The sequence below is a fragment of the Impatiens glandulifera genome, chromosome 5 (genome assembly GCF_907164915.1).
Source record: "Impatiens glandulifera chromosome 5, dImpGla2.1, whole genome shotgun sequence".
Lineage (NCBI taxonomy): Eukaryota > Viridiplantae > Streptophyta > Magnoliopsida > Ericales > Balsaminaceae > Impatiens > Impatiens glandulifera.
The window spans coordinates 16,983,047-17,004,694 of NC_061866.1; the positions used below are offsets into that span (position 1 = coordinate 16,983,047).

A 21,648-nucleotide genomic window follows, 5' to 3' on the forward strand; every position below is an offset into this window, starting at 1 on the left:
ATTGAAGAAATCAATATTTCAGTTTCAAGAGAGAAAACTACACGAACAAAATGTATTTCTTTTTAGTTTTTGGCTTGAATTTTACTTAAACAAAATTGTTTTATGTTTATTTATGAATAATGGTACTTATTTATGATTTCTGTTTTGGTAAATTTATGGATAATAGTTTTTTTTTATGATTTATATTAGTAATAGTTATCAAATATTATTTGTTTAGGGATAATAGTAAGTTAGAAAATAAAATTCTTATATCGATTTTCTTATAAAATATTTAAAAAACACTAATTTCAGTTTTTTTAAATATATATATATATAAAAATAATGACATATCACGATGTAAACTTTTTTATAAACAATATCACATAGATATAAATTTACGACATTAAAAATCGTTAAAATAAAACATTAATTTGTACAACTTTAACAATAAAGAATCTCAAATGGTGAAATTTAAAAGAAGAGTACCAAACCCCAAACTTACCCAAATAAATAAAAACAATTTGACAATTCAGCATTTGAATTACATAAAAATTCAAAAGATTCCATTTTAAAAAACTCATTAAATTATTTATCCTATTTATTGAAGTTAATTATTTTGAACTAATTTAAACACAAAACATAATCATATGAACTTTTAAATATATTACCAACTAATTTGTGCTTAAACACAATATCTTCACACTTCTAACTTTGTTTAATGCATAATATATATATATATATATATATATATATATATATATATATATATATATATATATATATATATATATATATATATAATTTCAAAAAACTCATTAAATTATTTATCCTATTGACTGAAGTTAAATTATTTTGAACTAATTTAAACACAAAACATAATCCTATGAACTTTTAACTATATTGCGAACTAATTTGTGCTTAAACACAATATCTTCACACTTCTAACTTTGTTTAATGCATAATATATATATAAAATTTTAAAAAACTCATTAAATTATTTATCCTATTTACTGAAGTTAAATTATTTTGAACTAATTTAAACACAAAACATAATCCTATGAACTTTTAGCTATATTGCGAACTAAATTGTGCTTAAACACAATATCTTCACACTTCTAACTTTGTTTAATGCATAATATATATATAATTTTAAAAAAATCATTAAATTATTTATCCTATTTACTGAAGTTAAATTATTTTGAACTAATTTAAACACAAAACATAATCCTAGAACTTTTAGCTATATTGCGAACTAATTTGTGCTTAAACACAATATCTTCACACTTCTAACTTTGTTTAATGCATAATAAATAAATAAATATATATATATATATATATATAAAAATATATAAATATATATAACTGTTAGGAAACAAATAAAATAATCCAAAACTACACTTCAAATCACATGGTCCATAGAACACAACAACAGTTGAGAGTCTCGCTGCATTCATTTGACCAATATAAAGTTTGCCATGGTGTACTAAAGAGCTTTTCCAACAACTTGATGATACGTGGTGTACATAATAATCCAGAAACAATTTTTAACATCTAACAGAAAAATCAATAAAATAAAGCTACCACACAAGTGAATAAGCTAATATAGTAATTAATTCATACACAGTAAAATATTATAATTATTTACAATATTTTCAAAACAAAGCTTACAGGCCCCTATTATCTCCTATATGATGATCAAAGAAAAGAAAACACAAAATAAATCAAACCCCTCATTTCCATTTTAGCCAAATCCCTCCCTTCTAAAATTAAACCCTTAGGCTTAATATGTCTTTATATGAGGTTTATGTTAAAGGATATTCTAGTATTTTACATAATCTCTTGTAGCCCATATAGAGAGCATGAAGACCTGTCTTGTATATAAGCATTCATCTCTTTCATGTTTCAGCATGAATACAAGAAAGAAGGCTCTAAAGCTTAATTATATAAGACTACAAGGAGACTTCAATGTATAGGAAGGACTACTCATTTTTTTTATTGTAAAACCTTACATGCATAATGATAGTTTTGAACTTCTTAAGTTTCACATTGTGAACAACACAACCCATGGTAATGACGGTAAAATGAACTCCCCAATAAAATCATCCTGGAAGAATCAAATACCACGTTGCTGCATGACGCTTTTGAATATGCTGTAAATTACAGGAATTGGTATTGAATTCTGCATTGTTGAATAAGCAAGGAAAATTCTTAGCTTCTATTAATTAAGATTCATATAAATAAACATCAACGTAATAAAATGCTCAAGAGATTAATTTGCTTTATAATTAATAAGAAGAAATCTTATAGTGCTTAATGAAATATTAAAAGGAGACAACTAGATTGCAAAAGTGAAAAAAGAGTTAGTTGATTATCCAGCATTTTCTAGTGTTCAAATTAGGTAAAGATACATGCTTGTCTTTTTAAAAAAAAAATGGTACAAAAATTTGATGATAAAAATGAAAGCCATAAGTACACGCAGAAAAAATGAAAAGGAGAATACTCAACCTGAGTATTTCAAACTGAAAGCAAAAACAACAATCTATAAGGGCTTGTTCGGATTGAGGTTTTTTAAAAAACTTAGAGGGAGAAAATAATAATGATTGGTGATGATTTTGAGAAAGTGATGATTATTTTTGGTAAAATGACTTAAAGGGTATTGATATATATAAATAAAATAAAAAATAATAATTTAAAATAGAGGGTATTTTAGTATTTTGATTAATGAAATGAGTTATGTGATTGTTGAGAAGTGATTGATTGGAAAATTGATTTTATTTGGATTTTTCAAATAACCCAAAGAGAACAAGGCCTAAGTTATATAACCCATAGTTGTCAATAGCGAGCGTAGCGCTAGCTATAGCGACTATATGTAGCTAAAAGGCGCAATAGGCTATGCAGTTTGCAATAACACGCTTTTGTCGTTGTAGCTCATATAGAGATGAAGCTATTGCCCCAAAATACGACACTTTTTTGAAAAAAAATTAATATTAATTTCTATCTCCTATATTTTTCATCTCCCCAAAATTTTCTCACTTATTTAAGTTTCAAATTTTCTTTTGCCTCTTTTCTTTTTTGCACGCTTCTTCTTCTTCTCTTATTGTTTTTCTCTCTAGCCTTTTCCGCTTCCTCTTCTTTTCTCTTTCCACATTTCTTTTCTATTCTTATTGCTATCGTGATATCATCAATTTTATCATATTAAGTGAACCAGATTATGACAACGAATGGTTGATAGGGATACTAAATGAAGAAGAGCATGACTTTGTTCATAATGGTGATGAATTTGATGATTTAACTTGGCAAGATGTAGCCGATATTGTTGGAGTTGATGAAACTCCTTATACATTGAGGAAATCCATAGGGACTTCAAATACAACTTCATCTACACTTTTAAGAAGCTCGAAGGCAATCGCATCTAAGTCTAGGGGAAAAGATTAATAGGAAAATCTAACACATTTGATCTTTTAGATGAGAAGATCAATTTGATTTCATAAAAAAAGTGAATAAGAGAATGATGTCGAGCATTATGCAATTTCAAATGAAGAAGATGATCTCGATCTTGATGAAGAAAATGATGACAATGAAATTAGATTATGTTTTGAACTTTTTTCTAGTTTAAGAATGGACGGTTTTATGTTTTGAACTTATATTTTTGTTATGTTTTTTATTTTTGATATTTACATGTTTTTTTACGCTTTATTTTCAAATAACCCTCGCTATGCTATTCGCTCTACGCTATAGCCCATGAGCAGCTTTGACGCTATTAACAACTATGATATAACCTATGTGTAAGCCATATAACCTAATGACAATATATGTTTGTCTTAATTCTTTTTTAAGGGAAACAATAAGAAATAATGTTAATAATACAACCAAAGAAGCTTAAAGTGAATTTTTTATCGATATGGCATAGAGGAGTGATAAAGATGAACATTTGGGCAAGTGAAAGCGCAGTGCATCCTGTGCAAATGGCTTTATGAATGATATACCAATTATCAAAAATCAGAGGTAACAGGAGAACGAGATCTGCATGTAAATGAAAATGTGATGTACCTTAAATTTAATGCTTCCAGCAACCGTGAGAGTGCATGAGAGCTTCTATGATTTTGTACGGTTATGATGGGGAGATGCTGAATCTGAATTTGACCGTGACCTCTTAATAAATGGATGGTCCATTAGCTGAGAGGCAGTAGGCCGATGATCCGGGTTGACTTGCAAGCATTTTCCTATAAAATCTTGTGCATCATTTGACAAGGAACTAGGAATAAGAGGAAGTTCACCCTTCCCTATCCTGAACAAGGCTTGCATCTGTCATAGAGCATGAACACCTCCTTAGAAGAATACCACAACTAAACCCAAAACGATATGAAAGAGAGAGAAAAGTATAGAAATGCCTATTTGTAATATTGCATATGATGCATACCCCTTCGAGATGAGAATAAGGAATCTGACGAGTTAACATCTCCAATACAGTACAACCGAGGCTCCATATATCAGCTGCAAGCCCATATCCAGTATTTCTCCTATTAACTACCTGTGAATAAAAAAGGCCTCTCGCTTATATATAGGCATCATTGCATTGTACCTCAGTACCTCTCAAAAGGTTAGTAAGAAAATCCTCCAAACAGTATCACTGAAAAGCAAATTAGCAAAGGTTTTGTGGTAGTAGGTTGTGTATGTAATGAAAAAAGAGAGACAAACCTCTGGAGCCATCCAGAACACAGTTCCTTTACAGGATTTTACATCATTTAGCTTCGTTGCCTGGTAAGATCCAGAATACAGGCAGTTAGGCAAAGGTACCTCAAAATCTAACGTAAAATAAAAAAGGCACTATAAATTATCAAGACGGAACTTTGGCCAATCCGAAATCTGCAAGTTTTACAGCTCCACTTGCATCTACCAATATGTTTGCACTTTTAATATCCCTGAATAAATCACCAAGCAAAAACTGAATATCAGAGACAGAGTATAGGTATAATATTTTCAATCATGGTTAAAAGTCTGTTTATATCATTCCTTTGTAAAGTATACTTTCGGGTCTCTATAATGTAAGAAATGCTCTATTGAGCAATTTCTTCTTGTTGTGTTTATTATTTCCAAACTATCCTTATTGAATAGTAAAATACAGGCTGAGACCCCAATTTCAAAAATGCATATATATGTACACCTCAAGGGAAAAATCCAACAGTGTATCAGAACAGTAGCATCAACAATGAGGGAACATCCATAAGATCGTCTTTGGAACGGATTTGTGCAAGACAAATTAATTGGTATATCATTCCCTTGACACAAACCACCATATCATGCATAAGTAGAGGTCAAGTGACCGATGGTATGAAAGCATGACCTCTGTGATATTTGTCAAGGGTAATCTACGGTATTGTTTAGCTTGTACAAATTGTAGAATATGGAAAATATAATTACAGTTACATGGTACTAATTTAAAAGAATGACTAATATAATATTATTTGATTACATTGTGATCTCCATTAATTTATTAGGTTGAGATTCCAATTAAGGAAAGCATTGTGTATATATAATCATTGGGTGTAATGGCATACAATTCATAAAAAGTACAAAAACCTACATCTGTTCTTCTGCAGCAACTCATATAGTATCTGTTACGAGGATTATTAGGGTTAGGTTTCTTAACCCTAAAATAAGCTGATGGGTAGACGTAATCGTCATTAATAAGGCAGTTAGCCAAAATATGAAATATTTAATTAATTGAGAATAAATAATTATTTATATGAAAATAAATAATTATTAATAAGATAGTAGCCAAAAATGTGAGATTGACGGGAAATTGATTATGGTAGCTGAAGAGTATATAAGGGAGAGATCCTGGTCGGCAGAAAACACACAAGACATTATTGGAGAAATCTCTCAAGATGAACTTCTCTCTATCTTCTTATTCTTCTCATTGTATTCACTCTATTAGTTAGGGTTCTATCTCTCCCCCATTGATTCTTATCTTCTCTTCATTCTAAATTCTAGATTCTTGTTCATTGAATTTCAAGATATATTACATAATTATAGTTTAAGGTTTAGTATCATAGCTCTGATGAAATTCCTAGCTCATATGGTGAAAAATTTAAACGGTTATCTATAATAGTATTAAAAAAGAGATCCACATGTAATAAGTGATGAATTATGGATTGAATCTTCTCAAGGATTTTTTCTCTTCCTTTCTTCTTTATAGGAATCATTTGTAGTGTCTTATCTCTTGCTAAAGATTTTTCTTTTTTCATCCCATATCAATTGGTATCAGATCCAGTCTAGTGCGTCTCACTAGTGATGACAGCAAAATTGTAGTGTTTGTCCAGGGTAGGAGGGCTAGTGCACAGCCAACCAATGCGGGCATCGAGCCTGATGGATGGTTAAAGTATGGGACTTAGATCTCACGCTTGAATTATGGGATTCTATTGTGGCTTTTAATCACCCTTAAGGCTCTCCAATATCTATTAAGGTGTAGTTCATCATGATAGATATGTGTATTAGAATAGTAAAAAGTATTAATATTAATAGGTAGTTAGTAGTTAGAAGCAGATATAGCAGTTATTTATTGTGAAAATATCAATCTAGACAATTCCCAGCCTCACAGGTTAACTAGTGGAAAACCTCACAAGTGAACTATTAGCATATACCACAAGCCAACTTGTTGCACTCTTATTAATTTTGCTTATTTGCTTTTTACATGTAGTTGCATGAGTGTTTACCTTATTAAAGAAATGAGAAAATTATTCTTCAATCTCTTCTCATTCTCATATTGTTCGAAGTATAAGAGCATTAGGTTACAATTCGATAGAAATCCGCTGCCTTTGCTAATGGTCGGAGTAGCCATTAGAGGAGGGCTCAATAAACTTACACATGCATCTTGCGGGCAGTCAGCAAGCTTTGCACTTCCAGCAACAACACTTCAACGAATTTCCACCACTCGTGAAGTTTAAATGCTTGTTTCATATTTACCTCCAGTGATTAAGTCACTTTTTGCTGATATTTTCCTTCAGGCGCCCCCTGCTCCAGCTATAACACACCAGCGACAATCAATGGTACCTCCTCCACCAAGAGGAGTCGATAACGTATGAATCACTAAAGGTTCAAGGTTTGTTATGGAATATGTTGGAATGATACTCTTGACATCCCAATTGTTTTCAAGAAAAGATTCAGATCATCGTGCATCCTATATTTGATTGTCTCATTCTATCATAAAACTATTGTGCATGTATTGTTGATTTTGATAAAGTACAGGTACTAAATTCTGTTCACGAGGGTTTTAAACGCCCTGAATGAAAGAAAACTGTTAACGTAGAAAAGCAAACTCTGATGAAATATCGTACATGGTCCATGTGCAATCTTTCCAACGATAAAAAAAGTCATCGAATGCAAGTGACTCTTCAAAGTCAAACACAAAGAAAATGGAACTGTTAAAAGATTCAAAACACTTTAAACCCATGAAAGTATTTTGTTAGAGAGCACCCAGTTCTTTTATTATATATAATTCTAAACTAGATAAAGAGAAATAGGTGTTCAATACCAATCTGATGCCAGAAGAAAACTAAGGCCAGAGGATCATAACCATCACAAATGTAGAATATCGAGCAAAATTTTCCTTTAGCCTAAAAGTTGTCCAAAGTTAAAGAAATTCGGGTCACCTGTGAATGACATTCCGCTGATGAAGATAATTTAAACCACTGAGAATTTGTCTTGTGTATGCCGAGACCTGAGAGTCACGTAGATCATACTTTTGGTAGAGTCTTCCAAGAGAACCTTTTGTAACAAGCTCAAGGAAGATGTAAAGTTTGCTATCATCCTGGAAAAAGATCCATTTAGCACAAAAAGTTCAATAAGAGATTAACATCCTCCAGTTAATTGCAAGATAAATAAATAAATAAACAATATGAATTTCTGCTCAGCCTGTTAGGACAATAAAAGAGAGTAGTACTTTACCTACAAAGATAAAATTCAATTTTAAATTATCTTTTTATAATATTAAACCTTAAGAGCACTACCACATTCAAACAAATAACCCTACCAAATTAATCTTGTCAAACTAAATCCTCTTCTTGAAAGCCTCATAATAGTATATGTAGCAGAAATTAGGTTAAAATACCCCACGAAACCTATAACACAAGTGGAAATAAAAATTTCATGATCCACATGGAAAATAGAAATGCCTAAATTGCATAAAAAATAATTAAGAAAACCTGAATAGAAAAGCCAACACCTTAAAAAAAAGCTACACGGAAAATATTAAGACCCAGTTCCAAAAGTATAACAACCTACACTTTCTCATGCCTGGAGGTGTGGTTAGGGAACAAGTAGATAGTCAATATAGTGTGAGCTTCCTATTGAAGGATGAAGAAAGAAACTCACTGAATTTTATATATTTGAGATGAGATTACATTATAAACAACTAGGATATTATATACAAAAGAGAAAATAGAATTTGATACTGAAGTAAGCTGAATAAATTTCTTCTGCTGGCCCTGTTGGAAATTGAATTTACTGCTACTTTAGAGGATTGTTTGATGTTCTAATAGAGCTAGTAAGGGTTTGCTAATTTGAATTATGGACTTAAGGAAATCGAGGTCAATTTGAAAATGATTTTTTACAAATTGTTTGGTGTACATGAAAGCTATCCAATCCAAGTACTATGTAACGAGTCTGCTAAGTGTATAGTTAAAAATCATGTCCCTTATGGCCAGACAAAACACATGGATATAAAAATACTTTTCATTTTGGAAAATATAGAAAATAGAAGATACAACTTCCTACATACCAACTTCCGCACATAATGCAAACATCCTAACCAAAGTACTCGTATGGGCAAGGTTCGAAGAAATGGGTTGCAAATTTGGGCATGTATAATTTAGACAATCACCTTGAGGGGTAGTGTCGAATGATATCAAGGTTTATATTTAGAGGAATATTCGGATTTGTTGGATAAATCCAAATAACTTGTACAAGTATTGAGGATAATTATCTGCATAAGAATTATCTTTTAAGAGATTAAAAATAATTGTCCTAGACCATTATTCCATGATTTTAGGAAGAGATACTCTATCGTTGAATCACATTTGTATTAGGTATTTAAAGGGCGTGACCATTCAATAAAAAAACAACACAATTTATTATCATATTCTCAACATTGACCCAAAGATTTGTTTACCTTGCAAATTGAAGATTTCTTGATAATTTTGAATTAATAGAATAACCAGTAACAAAAATTGATACCAAAATTTTGGGTAGACGGAGAAGAATGACATACCTTGTATGTTCCAAGATATTGAACTATATTCTCATGTTTGAACTGACTTAGAAGTAAAATTTCCTGAAGCAAAAACTAATAATAATTAATATAATGGCATTACACCTATAAAGAATTAATACTCCACCAGCACATGTACACATATCATCTCACCTGTTCAAGTTGGTAAATACTTTGCTTGCCCTGGCTTCCTTGATCGAGTAGAGAAACCTCCTTGACAGCAAAAAAGAACCCATCTCTGCAGAAAGTAAAAGGAAACAGAAGGCACTAATTAAGTTTTTGCTAATACATTTCACATTTCCATTAACTTAATACTTTGTAGAAAAGTGTAACAATATCAATGAAGAAGAAAGTGAGGTAACAGAGAATTGCAAGGAGGGAAAGAGAGAATCCGAGATGAGTAAAACAGAATACTTACATCAACATTTTCGGATACAAACAATGTCATAATACTTATAGCATTACAGCTCATAATATTGCCTAGGCATACATTTATTAATGGGCCTTACTTCTAATAAGTTTATTGAATATTGGACTTAATAAAACCTTGACTTCACTACCTATTTTTATTTAACACAAAAAATCAGCTAAAGATAAAACAAATATCTGACAGTGTTGGAAGAATGAGCTTTTAAGCAAAAGATAAGCATCGGATACTTACTCGGTGAAGCCTTCGTAAACTGTTCCAAATGATCCACTGCCCAGAAATTCCCCCTTCTGCCAAGTAGTGATACTTGGCTTGAATTTTCTGTTCGGTGAATTATAATAATACACTGGTTTGGAAATCATATGAAAGGAAACATTCTCGTTCTCATCATTATCATTATCTTCCTTAGATGAATCCGAGCAACATTCTGGAACTGAACTGGCAATATTTTGCCTAACCAATGTTATTTCTGCAGCATGTTCATCAATGACTTGCCGATCAGGTTGCTCATCATAACTGTTTACTCTTCTAACTTCATCTAATCGAACAGATGACGAGCTCATATCCTCATCAACTTCAGGAGCAAAGGACTTTATGTTGTCCCAAGATGAGCTCAACTTATCCCGAGCACTAAGCAATATCACCGGAGGAGGAGGAGGAGGAGGAGCAAGCTCTGGAGGGCGATCACCTTTTATGCTATTTCTACTATTCCTATGAGATCTTACGCTCATTGGATTCCTCGAAATAGTCACTTCAGTAGACAGCATATCGACTTCCCTAATCTGATCTAACTTACTATCGCTAACAACTAGAGACGTACCTGAACACGACGACTCGGAACGTTCAATTTCATGGACATACTCACCATGGGTAATACTCAATCTAGCTTCGGATGCACCTGATAAACCCTGTTCAGCTGATTCCTTATCCCCAATGCCCTGGAGAAGTTGAAACCTAGGGCTAGGGCTAGGATAATGATCGGAGGACGAACGGGCCTTGCAAGCCTCCCAATCTGCCGGCGGGATTGCAAAGTCCTCCGGTCCAGAGAGTCCCAAAGATTGACAAATCCGGTCGAATTCTCCCTCAACGCCTTCAATTCGAAAGCTATTCCGGTCAACGTTCGAGTATAGATCGGGCACCCCTGTCACCCGTCTGAAACGATCGTCAAAGGACGAGGTGAGAGACGATGGTGAATCTTCGTAGTAAATATCCTTGAGGGCGTTACTCCGACGAAGCGTCTTACTCTGCTTCTCACTCATCATATCATGATCATGATCATCTACTCTATATCCTTAAGCACATACGCAGCAGCCATGTACCATGAGGAATACTCGGAATTGCTTGCAGCGCCTCCCTTTTCCATTGACCATTCTCACCTGTACAGAATAAAATAAGAACATACACTTTAGACTATGGAGAGAGAGAATAGGTCACACTATTTTTTATTTTTCAAATGTTGATGATGACGCATTCAAACATCCAAAATTAAAGAGTTTACATAATTAGCAACAAAATCATTTAACTTTGTTTCATTCTCATTCTACACAATAAAATTAGTTGGGTTGAAAGTTTTAAAATAATTTCATTTACTCAATTATCATAAAAAATATCACTTAAAAGAAATTATTAGTCTAAAAAAGATAATAATGAAAGAAATTAAATTGATAAATATGTAAAATAAGAATGAATATGATTAATTGAAGTGTGTTGTTAAATTAAAAGTAGATAATCATTATCATTAATATTAATATTGACGTAATGTAATTTACTCAACCATGATTATTAACATTACTAGTGTTTGATTCTCTTTGGAAGGAAGATGGTTAGGGGAATTTGAGCAAAATGACCCTAAAAACAGGGTGAAATGCGGAAAATGCGGGTGGATAATTTAAATAGCGTTGGTGACCTCTTTTAATATTTTTGGACGAAAATGCCCCAGTTGCGTGACGCAATTTTATTTTATTTTTCAAAAAATTTTAATTATGAATTTTTTTGGACGAAAATGCCCCAGTTGCGTTACACAATCGCGTCATGCAACTCCAGTTGCGTCACGCAATCGCGAGACGAAAAAAAAATTCGGTTGCGTTATGCAATGGTACAATTGTCATTAAATAAAGAGGGTCACCAGCGCTATTTAAATTATCCACCCGCACAATTGGTTATTCACCCTATCAGTGGGTCATCTGCTCAAATTTCCCGATGGTTAATATATCACGTCACTTTCTAATATTCTATTTTGTTATTATTTACATAAAAAAATGAAATATAATATATATATATATATATATAAATTTAATTAATGAGAACTTACATATCAAACCCACCACCATCGTGACTCAAAACGTTATAAGTGGAATCAATCTCTTGGTCTTTTAAGACGATTTTTACAATTGTGCTACCTTGGTAGGTTAACAAATATTATATATATTATAATTTAATAAAATAATATGAGATAAATAAAACAAGATAAAACTTTCAAATCATTATACATGAATAGTGTTGGGCCTTTGGGTCCAGCCCAATTAGGCATCTAATAAAACAAGCAAAACCTTAAGAATGTTGCTCATTCTATCACTTCTAGAGAGAGAAGCTATTCTGCAAAGAAGAGAAGAAACAGAGAAGAAGAAACAGAGGAAGAAGAAGAGAAGGAGGCAGTGGATCTCTTACATTTTCACCTTCAGGTTTCAATCTCTTGTTATCTTATATCTAGACTAGCTTAAGTCTGGATGAATCTGGTTTTCTCTGTTTGTATGCCTCAACTTTGGGTTTAAAGTTGAGAAGAACATTTGTATCTGTTTCTTGCTTATAGTGAAATTTGCTGGTTGGCCCCGTGGTTTTTTACCCTCCAGGTTGAGAGGGTTTTCCACGTAAATCTGGTGTTGTTTTGTTCTATGTTTGATCTTCTGTTTTTAGACTTAGATAACCTGTGCATTTACCCATCTCACATTGCTAGATTACAGTATAAAAGTAATCTTCATTTCAAAATTCCCAACAAGTGGTATCAGAGCTGTTAGGTTTATTTTGAAGAGTGCTTTTGTAGGTTGAGATGGAAGGCAATAGCACAATGATCAGGTTGACAAACAATAACTGGCAGATTTGGAAATCCAAAATGGAGGACATCCTTTATTGTAAGGATCTGTATGAGCCAGTTGAAGGAGATAGTGCAAAGCCAAAAGAGATGGCTGAAGCTGATTGGATAAAACTGAACCGGAAAGCAGTCGGCGCAATCAGACAATGGCTTGATGATAGTGTTTATCACCATGTAGCAAGTGAGAAAAGTGCTCATGAGCTATGGAAGAAGTTAGAGTCATTGTATGAGCAGAAAACCGCAGGTAACAAAGCGTTTCTGATCCGAAAGTTGGTAAATCTGAAATTCAGAGAAGGCACAGGTGTTGCTGAGCATTTAAACGAGTTCCAGAGCTTGATTAATCAATTATCAGTGATGGAGATGACCTTAGAAGATGAGCTACAAGCCTTATTGCTATTGGGATCATTGCCTGACAGTTGGGAGACATTGGTTGTGACAGTTAGTAATGCAGCTCCGAATGGTGTGCTTACTATGAGTATAGTTACTAGCAGCTTGTTCAATGAGGAGACAAGAAGGAAGTCAACTAATACAAATAGTGCACAGGCCCTAGTCACAGAGAACAGGGGAAGAGCTGAACACCGACAACAATCAAGAGGCCATAGCAAGTCAAGAGGCAGATCAAAATCTAAGGGAAGAGAATGTTATCACTGTGGTAAAGAAGGTCACATGAAGAAAAAAGTTAGAGCCTGGAAAAGACTACAGAATGAAGGCAAAAATCAGAAGAAAGATGATGAAAACAGAAATACCACAGCCACAGTAACTGCAGAGGATGTAGTTATTCTTTCTTGTGAAAAGGAACAATATCTACATGTAGAAGATCACCAAGGAGTTGAGTGGATAGTTGATACAGGTGCTTGCTATCATGCTACACCGAATAAAGAGTTTTTCACCACGTACAAGGCTGGAGATCTTGGTACAGTGAAGATGGGTAATACTAGTCACTCAAGCATTGTGGGTATTGGTGACATTTATTTGCAGACAGAACAGGGGCATCGGTTAACACTGAAAGATGTGCGGCATATTCCTGATTTGCGTCTAAATTTGATATCAGGTGATGCATTGGACAAAGATGGATTCAAGCATTATCTTGGTGGTGGTGAATGGAAACTCAGCAAAGGATCAATGATTGTAGCAAAAGGGAAGTCGTGGCACTCATTGTACAGAACACATGTGAAGGTACTCAAAGATGATCTGAATGCAGTACAAGCTAAAAGCTCTCTAAATCTGTGGCATCAACACCTTGGCCACATGAGTGAGAAAGGGCTGCGAATTCTGGTGAGGAAGCTGCACATTCCCTCAACCAAAGATGAGGTTCTGGATCTATGCGACTACTGCCCATTTGGTAAGCAACATCGAGTCTCTTTTAGTCAGACATCAGAAAGAAAACATAATGTGTTAGACTTGATTTATTCTGATGTGTGTGGTCCTTTTGAAGTGGAGTCATTGGGTGGCAATCGATATTTTTTAACATTTATTGATGATGCGTCTAGAAAGGTGTGGGTTTATTTCATGAGAACGAAAGACCAGGTATTTAATTACTTTCAAGAGTTTCATGTCATGGTTGAAAGAGAGACAGACAATAAGCTGAAATGTCTTCGCTCTAATAACGGGGGAGAGTATACCTCCAAGGAGTTTAAAGCATATTGTGTAAAATATGGAATTCGACATGAGAAAACAGTGCCTGGAACTCCACAACACAATGGTGTGGCTGAGAGAATGAATCGCACCATTGTAGAAAAGGTGAGATGCATGCTGAAGATGACAAAGTTGCCAAAACAGTTTTGGGCAGAAGCAGTTCGCACAGCTTGCTATCTCATAAACAGGTCACCCTCTGTTCCTTTGAAGTTTGAAATACTAGAAAGTGTATGGTCTAAGAAGAATATTTCATACTCGCATTTAAGGGTGTTTGGATGCAAAGCATATGTGCATATTTCAAAGGAGCAAAGATCCAAGTTGGATGATAAAGCAATTCCATGTATTTTCCTTGGGTATGGAAATGAGGAATTTGGGTACAGATTATGGGACCCAGAAAAGAAGAGAATTGTTAGATGCAGAGATGTTGTGTTCTTCGAGGGTTAGAATGGGATAAATCCAGAAATAATTGAGAAGTCAGAGAGGGTTGATGAGTCCATAGAACTCATACCAATTCCTTCACATGTACAGTCAACAGTAACAGATGAAGATGAACAAAATGAAGAAGCCACTGAGGAAACCTCTAACGTGAATGGTAGTAATGATGATGAGACTGTTTATGGTGTTCCTGAGCAGGGGGAGCAACATCATCAAGTGGAGCCAGAAGAGACCCAAGTAAGAAGATCAGAAAGAGAGCACAAACCTTCTAAAAGATACCCTTCTTCAGAGTATATCCTGTTGACAGAAGAAGGAGAGCCAGAAAGTTTTCAGGAGGCACAAGCTCATAAAGACAAAGTTAAGTGGCAGGATGCAATGAAAGACGAGATGAAGTCATTGCAAGAAAATGACACATATGAGCTTGTGGAGCTTTCTAAGGGCAGAAAGGCTTTGAGAAATAAATGAGTGTTCAAGCTAAAGAGAGATGAAAATGGAGAACTTATGAAGTACAAAGCCCGACTGGTTGTAAAGGGTTTTGGACAGAAACAAGGCATCGACTTTGAGGAAATTTTCTCACCAGTGGTAAAGATGACTTCCATTCGTGCAGTGTTAGGTCTAGTATCTGGCCTAGATCTTGAACTTGAACAACTTGATGTAAAAATGGCATTCCTTCATGGTAACCTTGAAGAAGAGATCTATATGGTGCAACCAGAGGGATTTGAAGTGAAAGAAAAAGAGAACATGGTTTGCAAATTGAAGAAGAGTCTATATGGTTTGAAACAAGCCCCGAGACAGTGGTACAAGAAATTTGACTCCTTTATGATGAGTCATGGGTACCAGAAAACCAAGGCAGATCCATGTGTTTTCTTCAGAAGATTTCCTAATGGAAAATTTATAATCCTTTTACTTTATGTTGATGATATGTTGATTGCAGGACAGGATGCTCTGTTTATAGCTATGTTGAAGAAAGAGATGTCCAAGACATTTGAAATGAAAGACATGGGTCAAGCACGCCAGATATTGGGCATGAAGATTACTCGTGACAGAAAGGCTAAGAGACTTTGGTTGTCACAAGAGAAGTACATTGAAAGGGTGCTTGAAAGATTCAACATGCAAGGAGCAAATAAAGTAAGTTGTCCACTTCCTAGCCATTTGAAATTGAGCAAGAAGTTGTGTCCATCAACAGAAAAAGAAAAGGATGAAATGTCAAGTGTGCCATACTCCTCAGCTGTAGGGAGTTTGATGTATGCAATGGTTTGCACTAGGCCAGATATAGTTTATGCAGTCGGTGTGGTAAGCAGATTCCTTTCTAATCCAGGAAAACAACATTGGGAAGCAGTGAAATGGATTCTTAGATATCTAAGAGGCACTTCCAATTTGTGTTTGAGTTTTGGAAATGGTGAACATGTGCTAGAAGGTTACACTGATTCTGATATGGCTGGAGATCTGGATCACAGAAAATCCACTTCAGGTTATGTGTTTACTTTTGCAGGGGGAGCCGTGTCATGGCAATCCAAACTGCAGAAATGTGTGGCTTTGTCAACCACAGAAGCAGAATACATTGCAGCCACTGAAGCTAGTAAAGAGCTATTGTGGTTGATTAGATTTCTCTTGGAGCTTGGTATGCAACAAGAAGATGCAGTTGTTTTCTGTGATAGCCAGAGTGCTATAGATTTGAGCAAGAATGCTACATATCATTCCAGAACTAAGCATATTGATGTGAGATTTCATTGGTTAAGGGATGCAATAGAAAGCCAGCAGATGAAGCTGAAGAAAATTCACACTGATAAGAATCCATCAGACATGTTTACGAAGATAGTTCCAAAAGACAAGTTTGAGCTTTGTTGTCGGCTTGTCGGCGTGAATACCAAGTGATGACTTGAAGATCGGTGTGCCTCTCTCCGTGGGCTGGAGGGGGAGATTGTTGGGCCTTTGGGTCCAGCCCAATTAGGCATCTAATAAAACAAGCAAAACCCTAAGAATGCTGCTCATTCTATCACTTCTAGAGAGAGAAACTATTCTGCAAAGAAGAGAAGAAACAGAGAAGAAGATACAGAGGAAGAAGAAGAGAAGGAGGCAGTGGATCTCTTACATTTTCACCTTCAGGTTTCAATCTCTTGTTATCTTATATCTAGACTAGCTTAAGTCTGGATGAATCTGGTTTTCTCTGTTTGTATGCCTCAACTTTGGGTTTAAAGTTGAGAAGAACATTTGTATCTGTTTCCTGCTTATAGTGAAATTTGCTGGTTGGCCCCGTGGTTTTTTACCCTCCAGGTTGAGAGGGTTTTCCACGTAAATCTGGTGTTGTTTTGTTCTGTGTTTGATCTTCTGTTTTTAGACTTGGATAACCTGTGCATTTACCCATCTCACATTGCTAGATTACAGTATAAAAGTAATATTCATTTCAAAATTCCCAACAAATAGTGGTCCAAAATTGAAAATACACAATAGGTTTTCATCTTTGTTAATACAATTGATGAGCATTATAACAAAATAATTTTAAAATGCTCATCACAACCTACTTAAATAACATTCAGTTTGCTTTTATAGCCTAAAGACAGATTTATAATACTAATCAATATCAAGTGTTTCTCACAATAACCTCGTACAAATTGTTGCCGACTCTTGGGCTGTCAATTTGGAATCTTATAGGCGCCTAATGGAGCAACACAACTGGATTTCTCTTCTGGGAAGTCCATGCTATCTCCACTTGGCTCCTACAACTTAGCTTGCTCTTCCAAAGGCTCTCCTGTTGCACAAAGGATGAATAATGGTTCGAGGTTAGTACAGAATAGTTACTCGTTGTTTTATGAATATTTCGGTAGCTCACGGGTAATTTATGGTACATCACAACTCCATTGCTTACCCACTGAACCCATAATACCTTTAGTTGTCTTAGTTGATGCATCCATTGTCTTTAGATGCGAACTAGGACCTCTACAAAGAGAATGCACCTTGGGGTTTACATCTCTTTATAGCTGAGTTAAATGTCGTCATTTTGGTAGCTTGAACTCAACATTTGGACAACTGTGGCGCCCAGCCGTCCATGATGATCAAATGAACAAAGGTGACTCGGGTTGGCTAACATTGTCCGCTTGCTGGATGAAGAAGGACAACCTACTATTGAAGAACCTGGAAGCTGCGACATTTGATTTGAAGAAGACATTGAAGACGAAGGCCATGCATGCATGCATCACTTGGTTCACGACTAAACACTTGAATGTGGGTTCACTAGGCCTGGCTTGGTTTACTCGCCCGGGTTCACCCGGTGTTACCCCTACCAGAGACACAGCTGGTCCTATCGGTGATTGCCAACTCCAGTCCAGCGTCGACCGCCCATGATGTGTCCGACGCCGACCGCCCATGGCGGTTCCGGCGACCCCCCAAGAATTTTATTTTTTAATGTATTTTTCTAATAATTTCCTACATAAATAAAAAAATCAATATTATTACTAGATTCCCTACCAACTTAGGCTATTGGTCATATTTATTTATTTTATGTATTTGGGCTGTTTTATGAAATGTTGATAGTCTAATTAATTCGAGAACCAATTATAATAAGTTCTTGTATGAAAATCATGTGGGCTTGGGATTATTTAAAAGTTGTATATTCGATTGTGAAAATTGAGTGTCTATAAAATGTTCCCCTTAGACAAAGTTTGGAAAAAACATGATAGTTTAGTAAATACATGTCTAAGCTTGACAAATAGGCATTGATTTATAAACTCGAATCTATAGTTTTCCAAATTAGAAAGACATAACCTGGCGGTATTTTTCTTTGTCGAGTATTCTTTTGGCACATGCACAAAGAATCTTGAGATACTTATCATTGTTGTCATCATCATACAGAACTTGTAAAAGAGACAGTTTATGGATTATTTAAGATGATAAGAAATGAGGTGAATCAATTGTCGCATGTTGATCAAGTAAATGATCAAGCTAAACAATTTTATCTTAAAATTTGTAAGACTGAAATCACATGTACTTGATGTAGTCAAACGGAGTCGGTCATCGTCGTTCGTTGACTAAAAGATGGTAAAACTAGGCGAACCTCTCCCAAATATTGTAAGATAATTACAATTAAGTGATGATGTTGCTCATCGACCAAACGAATTATCAAACCAGCCATGTTTAAACTAGAAGTCGTATAAGTGACATTATAGTTACATAATGTACTCAAACCGAAGTAGACATTTATCGCTCATTGATCAAACAAATGATCGAACGAGATATGTCTAAAAATTTGAAGTAATAAGAGTAATATCACAATTACATGATGTATTTAAATCGATGTAGGTCTTCATCGCTGCCTGACCAAAGAATGGTCAAACTAGACGGGCCCATTGTCGTAAGAGTAAAATCATCGTAAAATGATTTACTCAAACCGAAGTAGACGTCTATCGCTCATCAGTGAAATAAATGATCGAACCAGATATGTCTAAATTTGATGTCAGTGACAACACAATTATATGATGTACTAAAATCGAAGTATGTCATCGTTGCTCATTGACCAAAGGATGGTCAAACTAGACAAACATATTGTCGTAAGAGTAAAATCTTCATTAAATGGCTTTCAAATGGAAGCAAACGTCTATTGCTCATCGATCAAACAAATGATCGAACTAGATATGTCCAAATTTGATGTCAAAAGAGTGACATCATAGTTACATGTTGTACTATAATCGAAGTAGGTCATTGTCGCTCGTTGACCAAAGAATGGTCAAACTAGACGGACCTAAATTTGTTTGAGTAATACATCATTAAATGACTTACTCAAACTGAAGTAGACATCTATTATTCGTCGATCGAACTAGATATGTCTAAATTTAAAGTCATAAGAGTGACATCACAGGAGGTCATCATCACTCGTTGACCAAATGATGGTCAAATAAGACGGACCTAATGTCATAAGAGTAAAATCATTATTAAATTACTTACTCAAACTGAAGTGGACATTTATCGCTCATCAATTAAATAAATGATCGATCTAGATATGTCTAAATTTGAAGTTAAAAGAGTGACATCACAATTACATGATGTATTCTAATCGAAGCAGGTCATTGTCGCTCGTTGACCAAAGAATGTTCAACCTAGTTGGACCTAATGTCGTTAGAGTAAAATCATCACTAAATGACTTACTCAAATTGAAGCAAACTTCCATTGCTCATCAATCAAACAAATTATCAAACTAAATATATCTAAATTTTAAGTCATAAGAATGACATCATAGTTACATAGTTACATGATGTACAATAATCGTCACTTGTTGACCAAAGGATGGTCTGTTGGTTAATTAGATGTTCGCAGCGGAATAATTTATAGATCTAATCTAAATATCTAATCATATGATCATGCATAATTGATAGAATCATGATATATAGTTTATAGAAATATATCTTTGATGCGTGAACCGGATCAGATCTGGTAGTAATGAATAATCGAGAGCCCCACGTGTTGCTCCTCTACTTGGTCCATACGAGCCCGACTAGATCTCTTTACTTTCGATTGCTAGGACGAAAAAGACAAAGGGGAAGCAATCCAATTACTAGATTAAAAGATAATTTCTTCCTCTTGGAGTTCTCACCGTAATATAGTAAAAGCCGTTTTAAAAGAGAACAATTCTCTCTCTATTCACTTCCGTTTTCTTGCAAATAAGTGAATCCTTTTGTATAAATAAAATTCCATAATTAACCATTAATTATATATTATTTTATTTCACAAATAAATAATATTTCTTATTATTAATAATATCTAATACGTATTAATTATATATTATTTTATTTCACAATCTTAACTCCATAATTAACCATTAATTATATATTATTTTATTTCACAATCTTAACTCCATAATTAACTATTAATTATATATTATTTTATTTCACAAATAAATAATATTTCTTATTATTAATAATATCTAATATGTATTAATTATATATTATTTTATTTCACAAATAAATAATATTTCTTATTATTAATAATATCTAATATGTATTAATAATTAACCATCTTTCTCGTTTATCTAGTCGGTCAACTCTAAGTGTGTGACCTCATAGGACCCGATTATAATAGTTATATGTTTAACCTCATTAATCGTAGTTGGCTTCTAGCAAAGCACTACGATTCCTAAAATAATCGGATTAAATTATATCTGTTAATTTGTCCTATCCTAGTTTAGTCATTGCACATTAAATTAAAGGACACAATTCCTTCAATCTCCCACTTGTCCTTAAACAAGTGTGCAATATAAGATACATTTGTCTCTTAATGTCTTATTTGATGATATGGTAACATTCATACATTTCTATCAAATATGTTTCTTGAACTCTGAGTTTGAACTGTCAATTAAATGGATGATTCATATTAATCCATCCGAGCATGGCCATGCATTTTCAGTTCTCGCTCTTCAAGTGGCCGAGACACCGTTCCTGTTCAATGTATCACAGTATACATGAAGTAGGAGGACTTCTCCATTCTTGTATGACTATGGGTCCCACTCAATTTTTAGCAATCCCAACTACTGCCTTTATAACTCCCTTTTACGGAAAGCGTTTAACAGTGTCAAAGAAATACCAATCATCAAGTGAGGCCACAACATACTCATGGTTTAACTTAAAACTCTACAATCTCTTTTGAAGAGTCTTAAGGTGGGTCAGTCTTACATGTATCATCCATACACATATATGTAATTGACTAGACATCTCCATGTCCTTATAGCCCATGAAACCTGACGCTATCAGTCAGCTTACAATATAGTAACTTATAAAATCATCTATGTCCATTTGATGATTTCAAACTATAGACTTTTAATAATTCAAA

The 21,648-nt window shown here is 34.2% G+C and overlaps 1 protein-coding gene across 2 annotated transcripts; it reads right to left on the minus strand.

Annotated features, from left to right (window-relative positions):
* Nucleotides 1-1,572: 1,572 nt before the first annotated feature.
* Nucleotides 1,573-11,065, minus strand: LOC124938019 (mitogen-activated protein kinase kinase kinase 1-like). 2 transcript variants are annotated; one of them, XM_047478378.1, is made up of 9 exons: nt 9,909-11,065; nt 9,401-9,485; nt 9,248-9,310; nt 7,632-7,789; nt 4,829-4,901; nt 4,678-4,737; nt 4,400-4,510; nt 4,030-4,284; nt 1,573-2,129 (listed from the first exon to the last, which is right to left on the minus strand). In XM_047478378.1, the coding sequence occupies exons 1-8, from the start codon at nt 10,934-10,936 to the stop codon at nt 4,075-4,077; spliced, it is 1,788 nt and encodes a 595-aa protein (XP_047334334.1). In that variant the 5' UTR covers nt 10,937-11,065; the 3' UTR covers nt 1,573-2,129; nt 4,030-4,074. The 2 variants fall into 2 exon arrangements, with proteins under 2 accessions (XP_047334334.1, XP_047334333.1); XM_047478377.1 differs by having other exon boundaries at nt 1,573-2,158.
* Nucleotides 11,066-21,648: the final 10,583 nt, after the last annotated feature.

What these genes read in the sequence shown, in the direction of transcription:
- LOC124938019 (XM_047478378.1), bottom strand. Translation starts at nt 10,936, where the DNA reads ATGATGAGTGAGAAGCAGAGTAAGACGCTTCGTCGGAGTAACGCCCTC. An exon ending in GTATTTACCAACTTGAACAG is followed by an intron (nt 9,311 to 9,400) that starts GTGAGATGATAT and finishes TTTTTGCTTCAG; the next exon opens with GAAATTTTACTTCTAAGTCA. An exon ending in CAGATTTCGGATTGGCCAAA is followed by an intron (nt 4,738 to 4,828) that starts GTTCCGTCTTGA and finishes GGATCTTACCAG; the next exon opens with GCAACGAAGCTAAATGATGT.